General features: G+C 44.3%; 1 protein-coding gene across 3 annotated transcripts in view; it reads left to right on the forward strand.

The window, feature by feature from the left end:
* Positions 1-23,052, forward strand: part of LOC142385123 (chemokine-like protein TAFA-5) — a 175,467-nt gene extending 152,415 nt beyond the window's left edge. For all 3 annotated transcript variants that reach the window (XM_075471321.1, XM_075471320.1, XM_075471322.1), the window contains 2 exons: positions 17,923-18,116; positions 21,310-23,052. In XM_075471321.1, the coding sequence (XP_075327436.1) occupies positions 17,923-17,931 (9 nt within the window). In that variant the 3' untranslated portion in view covers positions 17,932-18,116; positions 21,310-23,052. The remainder of the gene's footprint in view (positions 1-17,922; positions 18,117-21,309) is intronic.
* The last annotated feature ends 514 nt before the right edge of the window (positions 23,053-23,566 follow it).

Genomic DNA, 23,566 nt, shown 5'->3' on the forward strand with positions numbered 1-23,566 from the left:
TTCCAGTTGAAAATTGTTATTTATTAATTAGATGGTAATATGTAAATCAGAATTATTATTATTATTATGCCATGCAGGTGTGGATTTGGAATCCTACTGAAAAGAAAAGTGTTATCACAGGCTGATTCAACTTCAGTGGGAATTCTTTAAGACAAGTCTTGAACAGTTTTCTGGTGCAATGAGACACGATGTCCCAGGTGTGGGGAATGGGCAGGCTGGTCTATAGCATCAGAAGGAACCCACTGTGCCAGCATGTGGTCTCACAATGGGTCTGAGGATCTTCTCTGGGTAGCTGTGGTTAGCACATGGAGGGCTCTCCAAAGAAATGCCTCTCCAAGCCATTACTGACCCACTGTGAAACTGGTCATGCTGGAGGATGTTGCAGACAGCAGAAGCTTCTCCATGGCGTCGCCAGACCATGTCACATTGTGAACAGCGAGAGCCTGTTCTATTTGCTAATGTTGGTGTTCTCTGGCAAATTCCAGTTGCTTTGCATGGTGTTGGGCTGTAAGCACAAGCCCAACTTGTGCATGTTTTGTCCTCATAGCACCCTTTATGAAGTCTGTTTCAGCAGAAACATGCAGATTTATTGCCCCCTCCATGTCTTGTGGTGTACTGACCTGTTTCCTGGTATCTCCTCCATGCCGTGGACACTGAGGAAGTTCCCTGGGTTGTAGACACAGCCTCAGGCTGCCTTTGTGGGTGAGAGCACTGAAATGGTTTGAGGTCGGCACCTCCTTTATAGGGGTTGTCCTGCTAATTGTGACTTGTTTCCACCTGTTGGTTTAGCCATTTGCACAACAGCAGGTGAAACTGATTGACAGGCCATCAGTGTTGCCTCCTAATTGGACGGTTTGGTTTCACAGAGGTGTGATTGACTTGGAGGTAGTTACCTTGTGTTGTTTTTAAGTGTACGTGAGGGGAGGTGTTTATTATGTTGAACGGGAGTCTGCAGCTGACCTTGTGTTTACCGTAGCTGGATGTGGGTTGTATTTGTTCACCCTACAGAATGTTGCTCAGTGGCCATTGTTTGATGTACTTTAGTGTAAAAATAACTTGTCTTGTCCTTGCTTGAGTCCTTTTCGTGTCCCTCCTCCTCCTCCTCCTCCTCTTTTTCCACTGCGATGCATTCATCTTAGTCTGAAGAGCACGCAGTTATGCCTGTCAATAAGAGAATAAATATAAAATGTAAGGACAGTATGGATTTGTCCAAGAACAGCTGCAGCAGAAACACGTGAGGATTGATAGGCTCATTGCTTCTGGCTGACAGTGAGGTTTTGTGGCAGAGCAGAAGGACACCTGTCACGTAGACGCCTGAGCGTATAAGTAATGACACAGTTTGAGCTCATACTCTCAGGCTACGTGCCCACGACAGACAAACGCAGAACATTTCGACAGATGTGCCTATCTTGCACACGGCGACGGCGTTTTTAGGAGTTCAAAACGGAGAAAACGCAAACGCCCTCCAGAGTGGAGATCTTGAAGACGATCCAACCTCTCGTTGCCGTAGGAACAGTTCAAAACGCAGAAGTGCGTTTTTTGCACACGTTGAGTGGGTAGTTCTCCACGAACGACTCCCATATCTCACTATATTTATTTTGGACACTCTCCCAATCCACATTATCCACTGCCTTCCTGGCTTTGTAGTTCAGTGTCGTGTCCAGGAGCAACTGGACCTCATCATCTGTCCAAACAAAGTTTGAAGGCGTACTGTTGTTGCTGCGCTTTGCCATTTTCTTCGAACTGATGCGGCGGAAGTAGCCACAAAACAGGCATTTCTCAAATTTGTTAATATATAACTCATATAACAATACCAAAGGTATAGTTGCTACTGCCACCTACGTCCGGGGTGTGCATACTACATCGGCAAACTGTGAGTGTTATACGTTTTCCCTGTTCCCATGGGTAGACAGATATCCACCCCCAAGAGCTTGTAAGAACGCAGATAAAATGTGGAGGAAAAAAAATGGACATCTGCGTTTATGCTTCAGAGTGTTGTCGTGGGCACGTAGCCTCAGTAAAGTCTAAATCAGTGTGTTCAGTCAACAACGAGGTGGAATCCTTCAATGTTGTCAGAGATTTGACTTTGTGTAGTTATAAGCTCGTTTACATCTTACAGTTGTAGAAGTTTAAATTCAATTTGTGTTGTTGATCAAGCGCTGAAAGTCATCAGTGGGTAAAAGCTGTTGTTAAGTGGCGTCGTTTGGACCATCAGAAATCAATCAGGGGTGTTGATGAATGGGCGGTCCATTTCCACCTTACGGGTAGCCCTCATTGGACGGTTTGCGATTAGCTAACGTGCCGAGTGCTGTGCCAATTGGTAGAAGCAGCAGAATAAAGCGGGGCTGGCAAACTGAGCGTCAGCGATAGCGTCAGCCCTCCTCGCGTGAAGACCGACGAGGGTAAAGACCTGCATGTCTACCTGCGCATGTCAACCGAGCAGGGAGGCCGGGGGCCGGAACCTACGCTCTCTTTCGGCCAGCTTGCGTGGTGAGCTCCACTAAACTTTCATTTCCCAAACACCTACCACTCTTGGGTTAAGTCCTTGAAAAAGTTGTATACAATGCTTTTGATACTTTCCAACCAGGACACAGCTCTGATCAAGGTGACAAACAACATCCACCTGAACACAGAGCCTCCATCTCAGTGCTGCCTTTGACACAGCTGACCATGCCATCTTATTACAGAGGTTACAAGACTGGCTGGGAATCTTTGGTACTGCGTTAAACTGGTTCAAGTCAAATCCCATCTCCAGGACAGGAAGTATTTCGTTGAAATTGGTCACTGCGTCTCTGTGGGGTTCCCCTGGGGTCAATACTGGGACTCCTATTGTTCAATCTGTACATGCTTCCATTAGGCCAGCTAATACACAGCAATGTGTCCCACCGCAACTATGCAGATGACACTCAGATCTACGTGTCACTGACGGCAGGACAACACGGGCCTGTAGATACATTGTGTGGATGCTAAACTATTTTCTCCAGCTAAACTCTAAAATCATTGTCTGTGGCCCACAGAAACAAAGAGAAAATGTTATCAGTCACCTTGAGACTCTCTCTCTTAGCCCTAATTTATCAAGTTAGAAATCTTGGGGTAATATTGGACTCAAACCTGAACTTTAACAGCCACATTAAATCAATAACATCAGCAGCTTTTTACCATCTAAACAACATTGCCAGAATCAAAGGAATAGTGTCTAAACCAGACTTAGAGAGACTGATCCATGCGTTTGTCTCCAGCAGGTTAGACTGCTGTAACGGCCTGCTCACTGGGCTCTAAACGGGCTGTAAGACAGCTGCAGTACATCCAGAATGCTGCTGCTCGAGTCCTGACTAGAACCAGGAAATACGACCACATTAGTCCAGTGCTCAGGTCTCTGCACTGGCTTCCTGTCGCTCAGAGAATAGACTTTAAAACAGCTCTGCTTGTGTACAAGTCTCTTCACGGTCCAGCGCCAAAGTACATCTCTGACATGTTAGAGCCATATGAACCAACTCGGGCTCTGAGAACCTCAGGGAGGGGTCTCCTGCCCCAGGGAGGGGTCTCCTGCTGGGGCCCAGAGTCAGGACTAAACAAGGTGAGGCTGCGTTTCAGTTTGATGCCCCTAAAATCTGGAACAGTCTTCCAGAAGATGTGAGACAGGCCTCAACTCTGACAATGTTTAAATCCAGGCTGAAAACAGTTCTGTTTAGCTGTGCATATGACACCTGAAAGTATTTTATCTGCACTCTTCACTCTTTATTGAATAAATTCTTCTTTAGATTTCATGAAATGACTTTATTTGCCTGATTTCACAGAGCTGTACATTTCTTTGAATTACCTTGAGCACACATTGTGCTCTCAAAATACAGCTTTCCTTGCTCTCAAACATGTTGTTCTGCAGCCTCCTATCAAAATAATATATTTTTTTTTATGTCATCTCTCTAAACTGTCTATCAAACAGGAGGCCTACCTGTAAACTGCCATTTTTGTCCAAACATTCACATAAAGTGGTTTCTATTCAGATCCAATCATTACTAATGGCCAATGCCATCTATGGAAAGTTTCAGTCTGCCTTTAAACCATCAACAACACAACACTGCTGAAACCTTTTAATCATCTACTGCTAAACTGTTGACTCAGGACATTCTGCAGTGCTACTGCTCCTTGACTTGACAGCTGCAGATCATGGGATCCTCTTAGCACCAACACAGCAGTGGGAGCCCATTACAGGCTCTGCTCTCATGCTTCCACTTCCAAACTGAAAAATCTGAATCAAAATGGACCACAACACTTATTGCACATGCTCAATCTGGTTTAATGGGGCCCAGAAAGTCAGATATTCAGTCTGCTGTCAAAAACATGGTACTGACACTTGATGACAGGCTGACATTTCATCACCAGCTTAGTTCAGTCATGAAATCCAGTTTTTACCAACACTAACACAATACCTGCCACATAGACATCTCAAGACTCTAATCAATGCTTCTATCAACACCACACTGGATTAATGTAACTCACTGCACTTTGGCCTAGACCGCTAACTCTTGCACCTCCTTGCTCTCACTGACACCTGGATTCACCCAATGCTACCCCAGCTGGACCAGTGGTTCAACCAAACAAACAGTATTCCACACCTTTCATACATCCAACCAAGATGGTGACACAACCCTGCTAAATTCCAACTATTGCTTTTTAAGTTAAACACAAGACACTTGGACTAAACCAAAACACTACAAAATGGACCACACTCTGTGAATAGTTCAAATCCAATCCACTTTATTTATATAGCACATTTTAAACAAACACAAGGTTTCCAAAGTGCTGTACAGCCAGATAAAAACACATTAAAAAACTAAATCAAATCCAAAATAAAATACATAAAGATATAATGCACACATAACACATCTACATACCATCAACACACTACCTGGGGTTAAAAGCCAGAGAAAAGAGGTGAGTTTTAAGATGGGACTTAAAAAGAGACAGTGACGGGGCCTGTCTGACGTGAAGGGGCAAATTGTTCCAAAGTTTTGGAGCTGTAACGGCAAAAGCTCGTTGCCCTCTAGATTTAAGCCTGGCTCTGGGCTCGGTCAGGAGCAGCTGCTCAGCTGACCTGAGAGAGCGGCTGGGAGTGTATGGGTGGAGCAGCTCAGAAAGGTAATGTGGGGCAAGGCCATGCAAGGCTTTAAAAGCAAATAAAAGAGTTTTAAAATGAATTCTAAAATGGACAGGCAACCAGTGGAGTGAGGCTAAAATGGGTGAAATGTGCTCATACTTTCGTGTGCTGGTTAAAAGACGAGCAGCAGCATTTTGGACCAGTTGAAGACGAGCAATGGAGGACCCGCTAACCCCCATATAAAGTGCGTTGCGGTAATCCAGCCGGGTGGTCACAAAGGCGTGGATTACTATTTCAAAGTGCTGTTTTTGAAGGACTGGTTTCATTTTGGCCAGCTGCCTCAACTGGAAAAAACTGGATTTGACCACAGATTTAATCTGGCTGTCAAATTTAAGGTCAGGGTCCAGTTTTACCCCCAAATTGGTCATGATCGGCTTCTGGTACTGTGCTAACAACCCCAGATCAACCAGGGGGGGTCACAGAAGACCATGACTTCGGTCTTTCTTTCATTAAAATTTCAAAAGTTAAGAGACATCCAGGCTTTAATGTCATGTAGGCATTCTAGCAATGGCTTACTACTGTAGGCATCTGGCTTTTTAAGAGGGACGTAAATCTGCGTGTCATCCGCATAGCAGTGAAAAGAAATGCCATGTTTCCTGAGAATAGAGCCAAGGGGGAGAAGATAGAGAGAGAATAAAAGAGGGCCAAGCACAGAGCCTTGTGGTACCCCATATGAGAGGGGGGCAGTGGACGACACAGAGTCACCAACGCCAAAACAAAAGGTTTCATGGTCCACTGTATCAAAAGCAGCAGTCAGATCAAGCAGAACAAGGACAACGCCGTGACCAGTCAGTAGCTAAAAATATGTCATTAAAAACTCTTAAAAGCGCTGATTCTGTGCTGTGCAATGGTTTAAAACCAGATTGGAAAATCTCAATGATATTTTGTCCATTTAAAAAGTCCATGAGCTGGGAATACACAACCTTTTCTAGGATTTTAGACAGAAATGGCAATTTGGATATAGGCCTGAAGTTTGCCAAAACAGTGGAATCCAGCCCAGGTTTTTTTTTAACAACGGTTGTACAACGGCATGTTTAAAATTACCCGGAACCACTCTGGAGGTCAGACTGCTATTAATAACTGCAGTAAATGATGGTCCAACAGTCTGAAAAACCTCCTTGAGGAGTCGGGCAGGGACACAATCCACTGGCGAGCCTGAGGGCTTCAAAAGACCAACAATATCCTGCACAAAGGGCAGGGTCACCGGCTGAAATGCGTCAAAAGCAGCAGAGAAGGGGACAGACACAGGAGGGTCAATGGCAGGTGGTGAAGAAAGTGCTCTGGCAGATGTGACTTTGTCTATAAAAAAGTGAAGAAAGTCTTCACACACAGCTGGGGAGGCCTCAATTCCATCGGTCTGTGATGCATTTAAAGCTGAGTTGAGAACTTTGAACAAAACACGTGGCTTGTGAGAGTTTAACAGGATAATGTCAGAAAAATATTTTCTTTTTGCCTCTTTCACAACGGATTGGAACTGACGCCAGCAATCCCTCAACATTTGAAATGACACTTGTCATTTGTCTTTTTTCCGTTTTCTCTCACTTCTTCGGCAATTCTAACTGGCAGCACGGGTTGTTTCATTCAACCAGGGCTCCGCCTCCGACTTAGTTTTATGCCGTCTAGTCTTAAGAGGAGCCACGATGTCTATGGCAGTTTGACAGGTGTCGAGAAACAATGAGTTCAGAGCCTCAGTATCATTATGCAAAGATGCAGGCAATACGCAGTTTTGACTGAAAGCAGTGTTAAAGCGAGCAGCAGTGGAAGGGTTAATAACCCGCCATCTACGAGCGGCAGCGCGAGGTTTGGCTGCTTGACAGCAAATATTAGCTTCAAACAGTACAGGCATATGGTCAGAGAAAAAAGCATCGCAGATCTCCAGATTATCAACAGGCAGACCGTAAGATAACACAAGGTCAAGTGTGTGGCCACGTTCATGCGTAGGCCCAATCACAGACTGTACAAGGTCAAACGAGTCGATAATATTTAAAAATTCTCGTGCCAATGGGTTCTCAGGGCAACACACATGAATGTTAAAATCTCCCACACTTAAATACCTGAAATTTCTTCTTTGCTTCTTCCAAGAGTCTGTTTACCCAAAGTGCTCCCCCTGCTGGGCCCCCAGCTGCTATTGCTTCTTCTAATCCAAATCCACTCACTGGACTTTACTGCCTCATCTGACACTTCCTTTACTATGTTCCTCACACTCTGTCCACTTACACCCAGCTCCCTCAACAATGAGACAACAGACTTTGCAACAAATCCTTTACAGTGTTTCCCACACATAGACTAATTTGTGGCAGTGCGCCACAGATTAAACATCAGCCGCCACATATTGGGTTTCGTTATTATTTTTCTTTTAACGCTATTTAAAAAATACTCGTATTCGTTAAGCTGCATTTCCTTTCCCTGCTCTACCTCCGTCTCTGTCCCTCACGTCTCTCTCGCATAGCCTACTCACACACACAGCCCCTCCCCTCCGTGCTTCCCTGGAAGCGTGGAAGCTTGCTAGCTTAGATTAGCTCTATAGCTCTGGCTCAACCAAAAGAAGACTGCTGGCGAAATTCACAAAAGGTTGGTAACACATGCACCTTTATAAAATCACACATTAAAAATATTTTATATTTTTAATACAATGTTGTCCCGTCCCGACCCGACCCATAGCAAACAAGCGATTACGCCTTCTTTATAAAGTTAACTAGTCGCAAGTTTGCCGTAAAAAAAAAAAATTGTAGTTGGGTTGTCGAGGTCCAAACACTAGCAGCTGTGAATCAAATAAAGTAGGTTTTTTAAACTCTTACACTGAATGTTTGCTGCTTCAATCCAGATGAGTATTGAAAAATATTTTCCGCGATTGAAAGAGAGACGTGCGTGTTGAGGATGAGGAGCAGCCTGAACCGGAGGTATCAGTCTGAAACAGCTGAACAGTCCCACCAGTGTAATTAGCTATGTTATTCATTTGTTTACAATGAAGATGTGAAAATCTGCAGATAACACCCACCGTGGCCCACCACCACACATTGCCTTTACATCTGTGGGAAACACTGCTCTACATCCTACTTCCACTGGACAGATTCTAACCTTCCATCCTCACTGCTCTGCTTCTTCCCCCAACTCCACAAACCCCATGGAGAAACACCACTACGGTCAAAAATCTGAAAAGAGAATGCAGAAAAGCTGAACGTAAATGGAGGAAAACAAAGCTTCAGATTCACTATGAGCTATACAAAGAAAGCCTGCGTAGTTATAACAATGAGCTGTGCAAGGCCAGACAGCTGCATTTATCTGAAATGATTAATAAGAATGTCAGCAAGTCTCGAACTCTGTTTGCTATGGTTGAAAAACTCACAAATCCTCCTAAACAGTCAAACCCAGACCTCCTCTCCACTGAGAAATGCAATGAATTTGCCAACTTTTTTAGCCAAAAAATCAAAACAATTAGACAAAACATTAACGCAACACAGACAAACAAGAAAACTAATCTGTGTCTAAAACCTAGAAATAACTCTGACGTGGAAGTCTTGATAAGTTTTAATCAGGCTTCAGACGTCATCGCAGCACTGAAACAGCTCTGGTCAAAGTGTTAAACGACATTAGGTTGAATACTGATTCTGGTAATGTTTCAGTCCTGGTTCTGTTGGACCTCAGCGCTGCGTTTGATACTGTAGATCACAGAATCCTGTTGCACAGGCTGGAAAACTGGGTTGGACTTTCTGGAGCGGTCCTTAACTGGTTCAGGTCCTACTTAGAAGGCCGGAGTTATTTTGTTACTAATGGCAGCTATGAATCTGAGCGAGTGGCCATGACTTGTGGAGTCCCCCAGGGGTCAATTCTTGGACCTCTTCTGTTTAACTTGTATATGCTCCCTTTGGGTCAGATATTGCAGAATTTTAACATCAATTATCACAGTTTATGCAGACGATACACAACTTTATGTGTCTCTGTCACCATGGCGACTGCAGCCCAGCAGACGTACTGTGTCAGTGTCTGGAGGAAGTAAACACCTGGATGAGAGAGAATTTTCTACAATTAAATGAAGACAAAACTGAGATCATTCTGTTTGGGAGCAAAGAGAAGAAGGTCAGCGTTGGTAAATATCTTGAGACTCGGGCCCTTAAAATCACTGACCAAGTTGGTAACCTCGGAGTGTTGATAGACTCAGATCTGACTTTCAGCAGCCACATCAAAGCTGTCACCAAGGCAGCTTTTTACCAACTCAGAAACATCAACAGAATTAGAGGTTTCCTCTCCCAAACAGACCAGGAGAAACTCATCCATGCATTCATCTCCAGCAGACTCCATCACTGTAACGCTCTTTTAACTGGACTTCCCAAAAAGAGCATTAAACATCTGCAGCTCATCCAGAACGCTGCTGCTGGAGTTTTAACCCGGACTAAGAGATCTGAACACATCACAGCAGCTTTAAAATCTTTACTCTGGCTTCCAGTCAGTCACAGAATAGATTTTAAAAGCCTGCTGATGGTTTACAAATCCCAGATAGGTTTAGGCCCAAAATACATCTGTGATCTGTTCAGGGAATATAAAGCCAGCAGAGCTCTGAGATCCAAGGACTCGGGTCAGCTGGTCCAGTCCAGAGTCCAGACTAAACATGGAGAAGCAGCATTTAGCTGTTATGCTGCAAACAAGTGGAACAAACTGCCAGTGGAGATTAAACTTTCACCAAATGGAGACATTTTTAAATCCAGGTTAAAAACATTTCTTTTCTCGTGTGTCTATGCATGAAATATCTTTTAACTTATCTAGACTGTTGCCTGATTTTAAATTCATTTAAATGATTTTATTTGTTTCTCTTTATATTATTTTATGTATTTTTAATGCTTCTTGCACTCCCTGCTGCAATGCTTTTATTTTATGTGAAGCACTTTGAACTGTTTGTACATGAAATGTGCTATATAAATAAATTTAATTTGATTTGATTTGATACCTAAGCTTTTTCCTTTCATATGCTTCTGCTACTAATTCCTCCCAAGGAACAGTCAGCTCTATGAAATAGACTCTCATTCTATTCCTAGACCACAAGACTATATCAGGCCTTACATTTGTAGAGGCTATCTCCTGGGGAACAACAAGCTTATTTCCTAAATCTACCTGCATCTCCCAATCACAAGCATCCTCCAAGCTGCCGTGCCTCCTTATCGTCTTATTAACTTTCTCCCCCTCTTGAACAAACTGAATTGCAACCCTCCTAAGTTTACCTGCCTTCGTTTATCTTCAATACCTGCAGCTAAGCTTCTTAACACATTGACTCCCAAGTCACGTAAAACTACATTTTTACTGCCCATGCATTGGCTCCCAAATAGTACAAATACGTTTTTACGGGTTTTTTTTAATGGATTCTGAATCTATACATTCTAATGCACATTCTGTGGGATTTTTGTAATTATGTGATGAACAGAACTGACAAAGATGGCAGTCAAAAACTGGTGTCATCATCTGGACATTTTGATCATTACGCCAATGGCTTTGCATCAACTCAAGAACAATTGTGATAACGCTGCATTGATTGTTGTGCATTTCCGCATTTTGTCCAATCGCACGTGTCGGTTTCCAGAGGGTGGCGGTAAAGTAACATAAACAAACAACAAGAAGGAGAAGAAGACACGCCACAAGTCTAAGGAGGCGGTCTTATGAACAGGTTAGCTTTGCAACATGACGCAAATCCTCTGACCCGGATATGTAAGTATTTAAAGTGCCACAGGCTGAAAGAGCGCACGTTTCACAAAAGCCCCGATATCTCACCTTGTTGTTGATTTTGGTGGATACCCGCCTTGGTTTAGCTAAGGATAGCTCGCTAATGGCAGCACGCAGTTTTGACCCACAAAGAGTTTAAAGTCTCAGCTTTCAAACGAGCCATAACACGTGTCAGTGGCCCTATCACATAATATGCTGTGACTGTACAAAAAACGTCAAAAAAAAATGGTTTAGAACGCTGGGAGTCTACGACATAATTCCGTAAACACCGCCGGTATTCAATGTGTTAATACTTGGTCATGTCGCCATGTATACCGGCCTTGTGACAGACTAACCTTATAACCTGACAAAATATGCCTTAAGAGTTGCAGTACCTGAACATAACCAACATAACGGGTCTCCATTTACCCAGAGTTTTAGGTTCTACAGAGTTGGCAATACATCATATGTTGCTCCTATCACTCCTCTCCTCCATACTCCACAGTTCTTTCCAACTAAGCTTTTTCTTCTCTACACCTTCCCAGTTCACCCACCGTCCCTGCTTAGCCTGAGCCACTGCATTTGCACCCCTTAACATTTCCTCCTGTCTACAAACCTGCTCAACAACGAGCTTTCTCTTCTCCTTGGGACCTGCTCTGCTCCACACCGGTTTACCTGGGCCAAGCCTCCCTGGCCTATTTGCACATTACCCACAATCTCTGTATGTCTAAGAGTTGCTTCTGCCTCCTGAGCTGCCGTTCTTGGTTTCCACTTCCTCCCCTTGGTTGGGTTTGGAACCACCTTACTAACTACCACATCTTTACTCCCAGATAACAGGAGCTCTGTCCTAACTTTAGTACATTTAAACTCCTCTACTAGACTAGATACTGGGAGCTGCCCTTCCCATACAGTGCCACAGTACTTAAGCATCTAGGAACACCTAGCCACTTCCTAATATAAAAACTAACTAATCTTTCCATTTTCTCTACAACAGATAATGGAATCTCATACACAGACAATGGCCACATCAACCTAGGAAACAATCCAAACTGCAGACACCACAGCTTCTACTTTCCTGGAAGCTCTGATTTATCTCTTCTATCCATCTTTCCCAAACTGCACTGCCTGCTCTCCATCATTCATGTCTGCCTGGTACCACCTGCCTAAACTCTTTACTGCTTTTTCCCTAATTATTGGAATGCTTTCTTCATCTATTACAAACTTTCTATCACTTAATTTCCCTCTACTTATTCAGATACTTCTAGACTACTACTTCTAGTAGGTATGATTTTCTTACCAGCCCACTTTACGTTTTTATTAAGGTCTCTCAAGTATTCTCTTCATACCTGGCACTGTTGTAGTCACCAACGTCATATTATCCATGTAGGCCCTAATTGGTGTAAGGCGCATGCTATCCTGACATCTCTCTCCAACTACAACCCACTTGGAAGCGCTAATAATTATCTCCATCGCCATTGTAAATGCTAATGGAGAAATCGTACACCCTGCCATAATGCCTATTTCTAGCCAACCTGCCAACCTGTTGTGAAACCTGCTGTACTTAGGCACAGTCTAATATCCTGAAAATATGCTTTTACTAAGTTAACAACTACTATAGTCACTCTAAAATATTCAAATAAGGCTATGTGGCACTGAACCAAATGCATTTGCTAGATCCAGACATATAACATGCAAGTCTTTTTTTTTCCATCTTGGCTGTCTGAATCTGATACCAAATCATGCTAGTGTGCTCTAAAAACACTACGAAACCTGGTATTCCTGCCTTCTGCACAGTAGTATCTATTAAGCTATTCTTTTCTAAATAACTAGCTAATCTCTGTGCAACTAAACTAACTATTGTTAAATAGAACACTTTTAAAATACCATGCCATCTTACTAACTGTACCAGTCAAAATCCACATCATTGTCAGATATCGCTCACCAAGACAACTCAGTCACTTTCTAGATGAACTACACACCTTTTTCTCTTCCATCCCCTAGCATGACTGTATCATAATTAGTGATCTGAACATCCACCTCGACAGTCCTTACTCATCAGGTTTTCTGTCATTAATGCACTCGTTTCAGCTACAACTGCTCTGCAGACCTCAGACTCACAAAGCTGGCAAAGAGCTGGATCTCATTTTGACAACAATCTGTGCCACAGAGGCCCTCTCTGGAAAACCAACTGCTTCCACCCCTACGCTTTCCTTCTCCTCCCTTGAGGTCCATCAGGCCACAGAGTCCCTCTGCTCGACACTGAGCTCTTGTCTGGATAGTCCGTGTCCTCCATCCACCAAACCTGCTCCATCCTCCCTGCCCCCCCCCCGCGGCTTTATGATACCCTCCAATCACTGAGCACCAACCTCAGAGCTGCAGAGAGGAAATGGAACTAATCAAAAGAACTAACTACATTCCAGCCACTACTGTCATCATTCTCAGCCAGTGTCGCTGAGGCAAAAAAGCCTTTCTACACTGACAGCATTCACAATACTACTGACACCAATAAACTATGTTCCACCTTTGCCTCATTTCTTACTGACAAAGTGTCAGCAAGCCAACAGTTTACCCATTTTCTTCATTCACCCCTCTCGCTGAGAGCTATGCATCTAAACTTCTCACATGTAGCCGTCCTACTACATGCCCGCTGGACCCTGTTCCTACTAATCTATTCAAGCCCATCGCTCCTACTGTAACTGCAGCAGTCACACATGTCATATATGCTTCACTGACATCAGACACATTTCCTGCTACATTCAAACAAGCTCCAGTTACACCGCTGCTCAAGAAACCTTCCCTCCCTCCAACCCAAGTGGAGAACTGTCAGCCGGTCTCTCTCCTCTCGTTTCTGTCTAACACCATTGAAAGGCGCTCTTTAAGCAGGTCACAGATTACCTCTTACAAAACAACCTCATTGACCCAAACCAATCTGGGTTTTAAAGTGGCCCATCCACTCAAACGGCTCTGTTGGCTGTGACAGAAACCTTAAAACAATCCAGAGCGACAGCTAAGTCCTCATTACTCATCCTGCTCCACTTATCAGCTGCATTTGACAGTCAACTACAGCATCCATTCCTGCGTACTCTCCAGCAGGGGCATCACAGGGAGGGCACACATCGCCACAGGGGTCCCCCAAGGTTCAGTACTGGGACCTCTTCTCTTTGCCATATACACCACCTCACTGGGCCACATCATCCCATCACATGGCTTCTCATACCGCTGCAATGCTGACCACACCCAGCTTCATCTGTCATTCCCACCTGACGACCGCACGGTCTCAGCACCAATCTCAGAGTCTCTCTGACATATCCACATGGATGAAAGCCCACCACATCCAACTGAACCTCTCTAAAACCAAACTTCTCGTCTTCCCAGCCAAACCAACCGTACACCACAGCATCTGCATCCAAACTGAATCCCCATCTCCTGCTCCGTCAAAGGTAGCTAGAAGCTTGGCTGTCATGATTGAAGACCAGCTGACCTTTAAAGATCATGTTACCTCCGTCGCTCGATCGTGCCGCTTTGCTTGGTTAAACATAAGAAAGATCAGGCCGTACCTAACCCAACACGCCACCCAGCTCCTGGTGCAGGCCGTGGTCATCTCAACGCTCTCCTAACTGGTCTCCTAACTGGTCTCCCAGCCTGTGCTGTGAAACCTCTGCAGATGGTCCTGAACGCGGCAGCGCATCTGGTCTCCCATCAGCCTAAAACGGCTCACGTCACCCCTCTGTTCATTGAGCTCCACTGGCTGCCCTTAGCCGCCTGCATCTAATTCAAGTCCCTGATGTTAGCCTACAGAGTCCTTAATGGAACGGCTCACATCTACTTGAATGTTCTCAGAAAGTCTTACGTCACAACTCGGTCACTCTGGTCGTCACAGGATTGTCGTCTAGCAGCGTCTACACCACGCTGAAGACTATCCAGACTCTGTTCATGTGTCGTTCCACGATCGCTACCAGAACAGGTGCGTCCCTGAATATCTTCAAGAGACTCTTAAAGACCCAGCTCTTCAGAAAGCATCTCCTATCCTGTACTTACCCTGTACATCACTAGTGGTTTTCCTTCTATGTAGCTCATTATTAGCTGTAATGTTATATCCTCATTTGTAAGTCGGTTTGGAAGAAAGCGTCTGCTAAATGCACATAACAAACATGTTTTAGAGCTGTTTTAACTCCTAGCTCTGCATTACATTCACCATAGATTGTAATACACACTCAGGCATATGTTGGATGAGCCTTAAACAGCAGCATCTCAAACATTCATAGCTCCAGTGCCTTCAGGAAACACATCTCAGTTGGAGTCTAACTGCGGCTTCAAAAACAACTGATGTACTGCTGCTCCTTTCAGGCTAATGTAGATTATCTCAAATTAAAAATATTGTCGACATTTATGTCGAGTACAAAGACAACTTAATTTTGGTGGGTTTTTTTCTTCATGCAATGGAGATCGTTACAAATGCGTAATGATGCTGCTCTGTTGGGTTAAAGAAGGTCAGACAGCTACTGAATCCACAACGACTCAAAGCAACGTTTAGTTTTTAAATGGGGCCCGAGCAGAGAAATGTTTCTTTCCCAGCGAAATGCTAAAGATATAAATATCCATTATCACAGACTTGCAGCCTTTGGAAGACGCTCTCTGTTAGCAAAACGATATGTAGTCTCAGCAGTCATTTCTCATATCTCTGATTCAGTGAAAGGCTCGCTGCTGTCTCTCTCCAGAGAGGAGGAGGATGCTCTGTGTTTTGCCCTCCACCATTTTAGACAGGCAGATGAAACGCAGCAAAGAGCTATCTCCCTCTGCGCGCGCCAACGCGGGCCGCTCGGCGAGAAGAGGCGGCGCGAGCGTGCCGTGAGAGGAGGAAAACGAAATCACCTCAGGTTATCTGCCGGCTTATGTGACGGCGTGATAAGACGAACCTTTCAAAGCGCGGAGAGGAGGAAGACGTTTGACGTGCGGCATCCTGAAGTGTTGAGTGATTCTTCAGTTGGTGGCTCTGGTTAAGCTCTTCACTTCCTTTCACTAAATCCTGCGACAGGGAAAGAAAAGAAACCTCTCACAGTGATTATTACACTAAAAACAGCTTTATGGAAGCAGAGGGAAAAAGAAAAACGATCATCTTTCCAATAGGCTGCTGCTGACTGGCGTGTTAATGGGGTGCTCAGAAGAAGTGGCGCCCACTGAGAGAAAGATGGTGATTACTGTAATCAAGAGTTTTCCACCACAGCACGCCGCACCCTCGGCTAGTGGGGACGCAATATTCCAACATGTGATGATGTGTGAGCTCATGTGTTTGGAGCTTCCAGAGCTTTGAGCCATTTTAACTCTGAGGGCCCCTCCACCACAGCCTGGACCTGATGGGATCTCCCACTGCCCTTCCATTACCATGCAACCCCTCCCCCCCTCCCCAGTGGATATGGGCTGGTACCTGCCTTCCTAATTGATCCCTCTGGGCCCTCAGCGGGCTGAACAGAACCGCCGCCTCCTTCTACGGGTAGCAGAGTCAGCACATCGCCTCGGCTCGACTCGTACAAAGGCCTCCATGTTGGAAAGATGTTGGGATTGTTAGAGAGGAAGTGACATGAAGAAGCGTGTCTATTTAAGTTCTTAACAGCCTAAGAGCTTGTGGGATTGATCTGCCTTAGTGAGCAGTGTTGCTTGAACTCAAAGCCTCTGCGGGTGAAAGGAAAAGTCTCCGCTCAGAGCTCCGGCCAACAAGGAGAGCATTTCAGAGAGCAGGGGCTGATAAGTGGCTTATGTTTGCACTGCTCATCTCCAACTTATGTGCTTTATATTTGGCCAAAATACTACAATAAATAACTTTGAAACATCTCAACGTTATTGTGAAACTGCAGAATAAAATGAAGCTCAACTTTTGATTTTATCTAATGAGCTGTTTCTAAGAAAAAGTGAAAAATAATCCTTCAGCTCCAGGATTAATGTTAGCATCTAAAAGAAATGGATCTCCAAAGTAACCCGAGATGGTAATGTGACAAGAAATGAATTCCTGTGTGTAATTTAACGTTTCCCTTGTAATAAGCAGTAAAAATAAGTGACAGGTTGGACCCGTGCTGGAGTCGGTCCCCCTCCGTGTTGATCTTTAGAGCCGGCGCTACAGAATGATGCGTCCTGTTGCTATTTACGCCACTGACAGATCAACCTGTGTGTCAGAAAGTTGAGGCGTGAGGGGGTCATCTGTGGGACATTCAGACCACATTACAGCCTCACTGTTGGCAGGGATAAGGAGCTCTGATTGGTCAACCACAACGAGCCCCGCTTCACCATACTCACTTTAAAGTGAACAGAAAATTCCACTTGACGAAGACTCTAAAGCAGCGATACTCACTATTTATTTCACAAGAGCCACATTGGCAGCAAAATCAAGGGAAGAGCCACTTTTACCACAACATACTAAAGTCCCCTTTTTGCAAATATGCATTTCTACATATAAAACATCCCACAAAAAAACAAACAACACAGCCAATACATTTTCAATTCAGACCACATTTACCTTAATACTGGGATGAGCGGAAGCTGGCGTGCATGTCCTTGACTTTCTTCATGTTGTATTTGTAGTTTGTTGTTGTAATCATAGTGAGACATTCAGGATGAGCATGGTTTTTGTGCTGGTTTTTGCCCTTTTTTAATTAAAAACCGATCCATTGTGCCTGCATCTCGCACTGGCTAAAGGAGCTAGCGTGCACTGCGGTCAAGTGTGAGGTGGTTTAAGCGGGCTGCGTTGCCAGGTTTAACAGTCCCCCCTTTAGGAAACACTGTTAGGCCTTAATTAATACTTAATAAAAATAATTAATACTACAAAAACGCAAACTTAATAGAAATACTTAATACTGTTCAGTATTCGCTGTATGTTATTTGAAAAAATGTATTGTTATTGTTACCATATTGTTATGAGCTACTATGCGAGTGCGAGCCACTAATTAAAGCTTGAGGAGCCGCACAATGAGTATCTCTGCTCTAAATAAAGAAAATAACGAGTGAGCTTGGGGTGGTGTTGGTGATGTGATTGTGTCTAACTGGAAAATAAAATAACCATGGCGCCTTCCCCTCTCTCCCCTCAGGCTCTATGACGCGACAAGAGTCCCCCTCGACACTCGTGCACTATGGAGAGCATCGATGACCCCTCGACAGACAGCCACCATCCACCTCCCAACACCACCACCGTCACAGCAGCTCCACCCACACCCTGGTGCCACGGAGGCAGGAAGCAGCGCGAGCAGCTACCGAGCACCGCGGGCCTCACGGAGGCAGCGAGGTACAACAGAAAGCAAAGTTTTTCCTCTGACTTTACTCCCGCTAGCAGCTCCAGCAGAAGATTCACCGGCAGCACAGGAGGCGCTTGGCTCGGCTGATATCTTTATTTCTCCACACGCTCGCCATTTCCCTCGTGTGTGTTTAACCACAGAAAATCCATGTGTACAGCAAAACCAATAAAAGCCCTTTGGTTTATTTTCAGCATGCTTTATTGGCAAACCCTGTATTTAGTCTTTAAAGCGCTGTGTCAGATGGCGTCTGTGCACACAAATAAAACAAGGCGCCAGACGGGCTCCCGTATCAATACGCGGGACGGCGAAACAGAGAGTAGCCCTGCAGTAAATTTAACGTACAGCGTCATAAAAGAGATGAGGCCGAAGCCGTAAAGATGCCCGCTCTTATGGAGGCTTTGAAAAGCAGGCTCTTCTGTTGGTCAATACTGTCGGCGTTTATGGGCCCGGTCTGATGCGGCTGCACGTCTCAGGCTATAAATAGAACAAAGAAGGCCATCCCGGCTCAGATTGGATTCAAGCATTTGTTGCTTTCAGAGTGGAAGGACCACACAAGGATCTGATCTCATCCGGCAGATAAAATCTATAGATTACAGAGAAGGAAATGTTGTTGGGATCTCAAACAAATCGGTGACATTTTGTTCTGGCTGCCTGGCGCCGCCGCGGGTTCCCGTGTTTTCTCCTGAGCATTAAGTTCTGATCGTATTGTAGGATGCGGATAGTGAGCCGTGTTTACTGTGATGTTCTGAGGAAATGCAGAATGAAAGGGCTGATAATGACATAACACCCCAGATAGCTTTGAACTCCCTGCTGATGCAGAATGGGGACTCGTGTCTGGAGGCTCGTGCATTTCCATCTCTGCCTCTGCTTGGGGCATTATCCGACTTCACAGGATATAATGAGCTGTTTCCCGTCCCTCATTAACCTGTGGATGATTCCTAACCTTCCAGTTGCCTTATGAATATTCATCCAGCGATTGTGCAGGAGGAAGCACGAGGCTCCAACAACAACTAGACAAACATTTGGCCGCGCAGCAGTTCATCGGCTGCATGCTCTTTAAGTCCAGAGACTTTGGAGCCCGTCATCTCTCATGCATGTCCATTCACACATTTGCCACGGGTCACAGCCATGTGACATTTTGAAGGGAGTCAGGAGGAGTTCACACAGAGGAAATGTCAAACCGGGACCACATGTTCATCTGCGTTCGCCCCTTTAACTCCCAGCTCTGGGGGGGCTCCATATGCTCTGTGGATACGCTTTTCTCTCTTTCGCAGGAACATGCATTTGCATGCTTTCTCACTCCAATAAGCACAAAAAATTTGGACCAAAGATGACACGAATGCGTGCACATTCCGGTTTATCCGTCAAAGCGCCGGGAAGCGCGGCGTAACGTCCCTGAAATCAAATGTTTTCCTCGTCCTCCGTCGGACGCCCCGGCTGCTTATCGATGCCTATCGAGTGGGTATCCTGCACAGATGACATCACACGCTCACATGGACGCCTCCAGCCTTTCTGCTGGTGCCGTATCAGCAGCCAGAACAAAGTATCTGCTCCTGAAACGCAACATTCACTGAGCTGAGCTTCAGAGGCAGCGTGTCAACGTTTATGGCCCTCTAACCCTCTCAGGCTGATCAGCAGCAGCAGCAACACCTGAAATAATGAGAGCTGCTAACTTTCCTGTTAATTCTCCTGCAATCAGGAGAAACGCAGGACTTACGCTGCTCTTCTTCACTATTTACAGCCCGATGTTCCCTCGGATAAAAAGAAGAATGTAGAACTGGATCTCTGCTTGCTTCTGAATTAATAAATCTTTGACTTTTTCTTTCCAGAAACTTTACAAAAAAGTAAAACCTTGTTACAAAGTGAAGGTTGTGAAACATCCAATACAAAAGACAATATAGCCGGTGGTCACAGGGGGGCTGCAGCCCATCTCAGCCAATAATGGGAACGGGTGCAGGTGTTTGGACAAAAAAAAATCCTGTTCAGGTTTGCTTTGAGAACAAGTAAACTCCACAGATGTGCATCAACAACCCGTCCAGCTGTGAGGCCACGGTCACAGACCACAGAGGAACAGGCACCACATTAATGCGGAGCCGTTTGGGTAAAAAGACTTTTTAAAATCCTCCGTGGCTGCAACAGAACCTGAGATGTTTAATATTCCCAGAGCATCAGACATTGTTACCTGTTCTCCATTCAACACCTGCCCCCTGTGAAATGATCAACACTTCATTATTATGAGTTAATCTGGTGTCAGTTTGGCTGTGTGACTGGCAGAGTCCAGATGGCCTTTGTGTGTTTTATCCTTTGTTATTCATTTACACTCCCTGAACATTTCTACATGTAATTTCACCTGCAAAGCTCTCCTACAGATGTGTTTAAAGGGACAGTTCGCCTCTATGACATCCCATATCAGCAACATCATTTCTGAACATCTTCTTACCCCCTGCTGCGTCCTGTGAGCAGAGTTCCAGCCTCGTTTTGGTGTTGATGAAGGTAGTCCGGCTAGTTGGCTGGGGTTTAAAAAATAAAGCGTTTTGCTTCTCAGAACTATATGCGTTCAACAGAGTAATACATTTGCATCACAAAATGGTTCTCCAGGAAAAAGTCAGACCTCACAATCTCTTGGCCCTATTTTCTCTCCCTTCGTATCACTGCCTGCTGTGCAGACCGAGCAGCAAACACCGTAACAGTGATACAAAGGGAGAGAAAATAGCGCCATCTTTTCTGGATGGGGTAAGCAGGGGGGTAAGAAAATGTTCATACAAGATATTGCTAGTATGGGATGTCATACAGCTTCATGTCGAAAGAGGCGAACTATCCCTTTAAACTCATGGAATTTCCAAAGAGCAAACTTCTGAATCAGCCCAAATCTTTCTGGTTTCCATCTGTAGTCCGAACGCGGCCGAGCGCTTTGGCTGAAATGCATTTAGGATTCGTTAGCCGGACGTCCTAAAGCCCTGAGACACTGGAAACTCATTGGATGTTTTTTAAGGCAAAACTATCAGAAGGTAGACAGCAGCTAAATGCTTTTCAGCTAGCTCCAGCAGCATGTTAGCATAGCTTAGCATATCCACTGAAAAGGGTTCCCAGCAGCACCTTAAGGCTCATTCTTCACGTTATAATTGACTTAATGAACTGAAATAAAACAGCTCTATGCTAATAAATCCTCTGTTCTTATCGCAGGTCTCGTAACCCCAGGGAGTGACAGAGGGAGAGCGCCCTCTACAGGACAAACTCTCTATAAAACACTTCCTGCTTCCTGTCTCCGCCCCTCCCCTCCCCCGCTGTCTGTCGCCGGGTCAACGCGTTGCATCCACCTCCTCACCACTGCATCTGCCTGCTCTGTGAAATTAGCAGCACCTGCTCATGCCACGGAGGACCGGACGCCTTCGAGTCCCGTCGATGGTTTTTTGTTTACCGCTGGAAGTCCACCTTGTTGGAGCTGCTAACGTCTCTCTCTGTAGTGCAGGAGTTCCAGAGCGGAGCCGGGATCATTACAGACCAAATCTTGTCGCTTCTCGGACCGTCTCGCGAGGCCGTAAAAAAAAACTAACTGAGCGCTCTCTGCTGTGAATAGGCCTTCTGCTGGAGAAAAACTCCCATATTTTTATAGACCAAAGAGCAAACAAACATGATTATTCAGACCCGAGCGGTCGACTGTCCCCACCCGGACTGACGCAGCCGGTGGCGTACCTGCAGTCCGCAACCAGAGGAGGACTTTTAAACCTTTGCAGACGCTGTTTTTTCTCAGACTATGTCCACCGCTGTATTTTGGAACTGGAAATATAGGTACTACATACGTATAACTGTGTATCGACAACAACAAAAAAAAAAGATAAAAGGAAAAAAAAAAGAAATCAGATTTGCATTTTTCAGTAGCTTTGGTTGGGTTGGGTTGGGACAGCTCGCTGAGAGAAACGAGGGTAAAATCATATCAAAGAACTGATGGAGGGATGCTGTTACAAAGAAGGAGGAAAGAAATGTCATTAAATGTATTTTGAAAGGCCCTAAAAAGTTATATATTTAACAATTTTATATGTTGTACCTTTGTAGAGAAGCTTATTGGACTTAAAATGTGGTCACAATGGCAGTTTAGTAGGATGTGAACAAACGCTGTTGTTCTCATGACTGCTGGCTCGTAGTCTGGTTTTCTGTTCACACCTCAGTAGCTGCTTTCTTTCATGGTCATCTACAAGTCACAGTCTATCAGAACCATTAATAAAAAAAAAAGGACCGAGGACTGATGTGCAGCCAACTGAACATTGTAAATCTATGGTAGTCAGTGGAAGCCATTGAAATCTGCTAATTTGCTATGATATTGTATTGTACACGGTGTGGAATACTGACTCATTTCCTCTCTATGGGTTTTGATCTCTTAATTTATTTGTGTGATTGTGTTTGTTGACACAAATCCAGCCTCTCTTCGGTGGCGGCGGCGAGCGAGACGGCGGACGCGCTGCAAAAGTGGTTATAATTACACTTTTTTTCTTTTTTTTAAGAATAAATTAAATACATCAAAGAATTGTGCCCTGGAAAATTAGATGGTGTCCGAGGTCATCATCGTGAACTATTAAGCTGATCTCGTTCTGTTGGTACTGAAAAAAGAAAGAGTCAAGTTTTCTTTTAAAATGATCCCATCTCTGCTGGAGTGAAGTCTTTAAGAAGCCCTTTTCAGACGTGCTCGTTACGCTGATATTATTTTGATTATGAAGATGGAAACTCTACAAGGATTTAAAGTTTAAACGTGTGTAAGACGTAATATCAGCTCCCCTCTGGGGTCACAGCATGTCTGAAAAGGGCTTAAAACACATGAAATAAATTGAGATTATTCCTGATAAAGTTGGTTCTACTGGACAGAAACAGGAAGTCAGGAAGTGGAAGAGCTATGAAGCTGGAAATGAAGACTATTAAACCTTTTTTTCTTGATTTCTTTTGGGAGATTATTGTTATTGTTCTCTTTATTACACAGAATCTGAATGATAAAGCTCCACCAAAAACTTTGAGCCGTCAGTTTAAAACAAGCAACATTACGATATTTTTGCCTCTTTTTTTTTTTTTTTTTTTTTAAATATACAGAGAATAAAATTAAAAATAATTATTCCGACGATGTTTGGTCGAGTGGATCCTCTTCTTACTTTTATTTTACTGAATCCAAACAGCAGCCTGGTTTAAATATTTAATACAACATAATTAGAGAGGTTTTTTCTTTCTGGTAAATTAATTGGACTCGAAATACAAAAGTGTTGTGAAAGGAATATTGATCCTCTCAAAGGTAAAACTATAAAATATCTTTTTTTCTAATATTGTGAACAAATGTACGATTGAGCTCAGCTGTGCTCAATGATGCCTTTAATGGAGTTAAACGGTTAGAATAACAGTTCAGGATGTTGTTCCTCGAGGGTAAACTTTGAGGCGCACATAGAAACAGAAATTATAGTAA

The sequence above is a fragment of the Odontesthes bonariensis genome, chromosome 8 (genome assembly GCF_027942865.1).
Source record: "Odontesthes bonariensis isolate fOdoBon6 chromosome 8, fOdoBon6.hap1, whole genome shotgun sequence".
In the NCBI taxonomy this organism is placed as follows: domain Eukaryota; kingdom Metazoa; phylum Chordata; class Actinopteri; order Atheriniformes; family Atherinopsidae; genus Odontesthes; species Odontesthes bonariensis.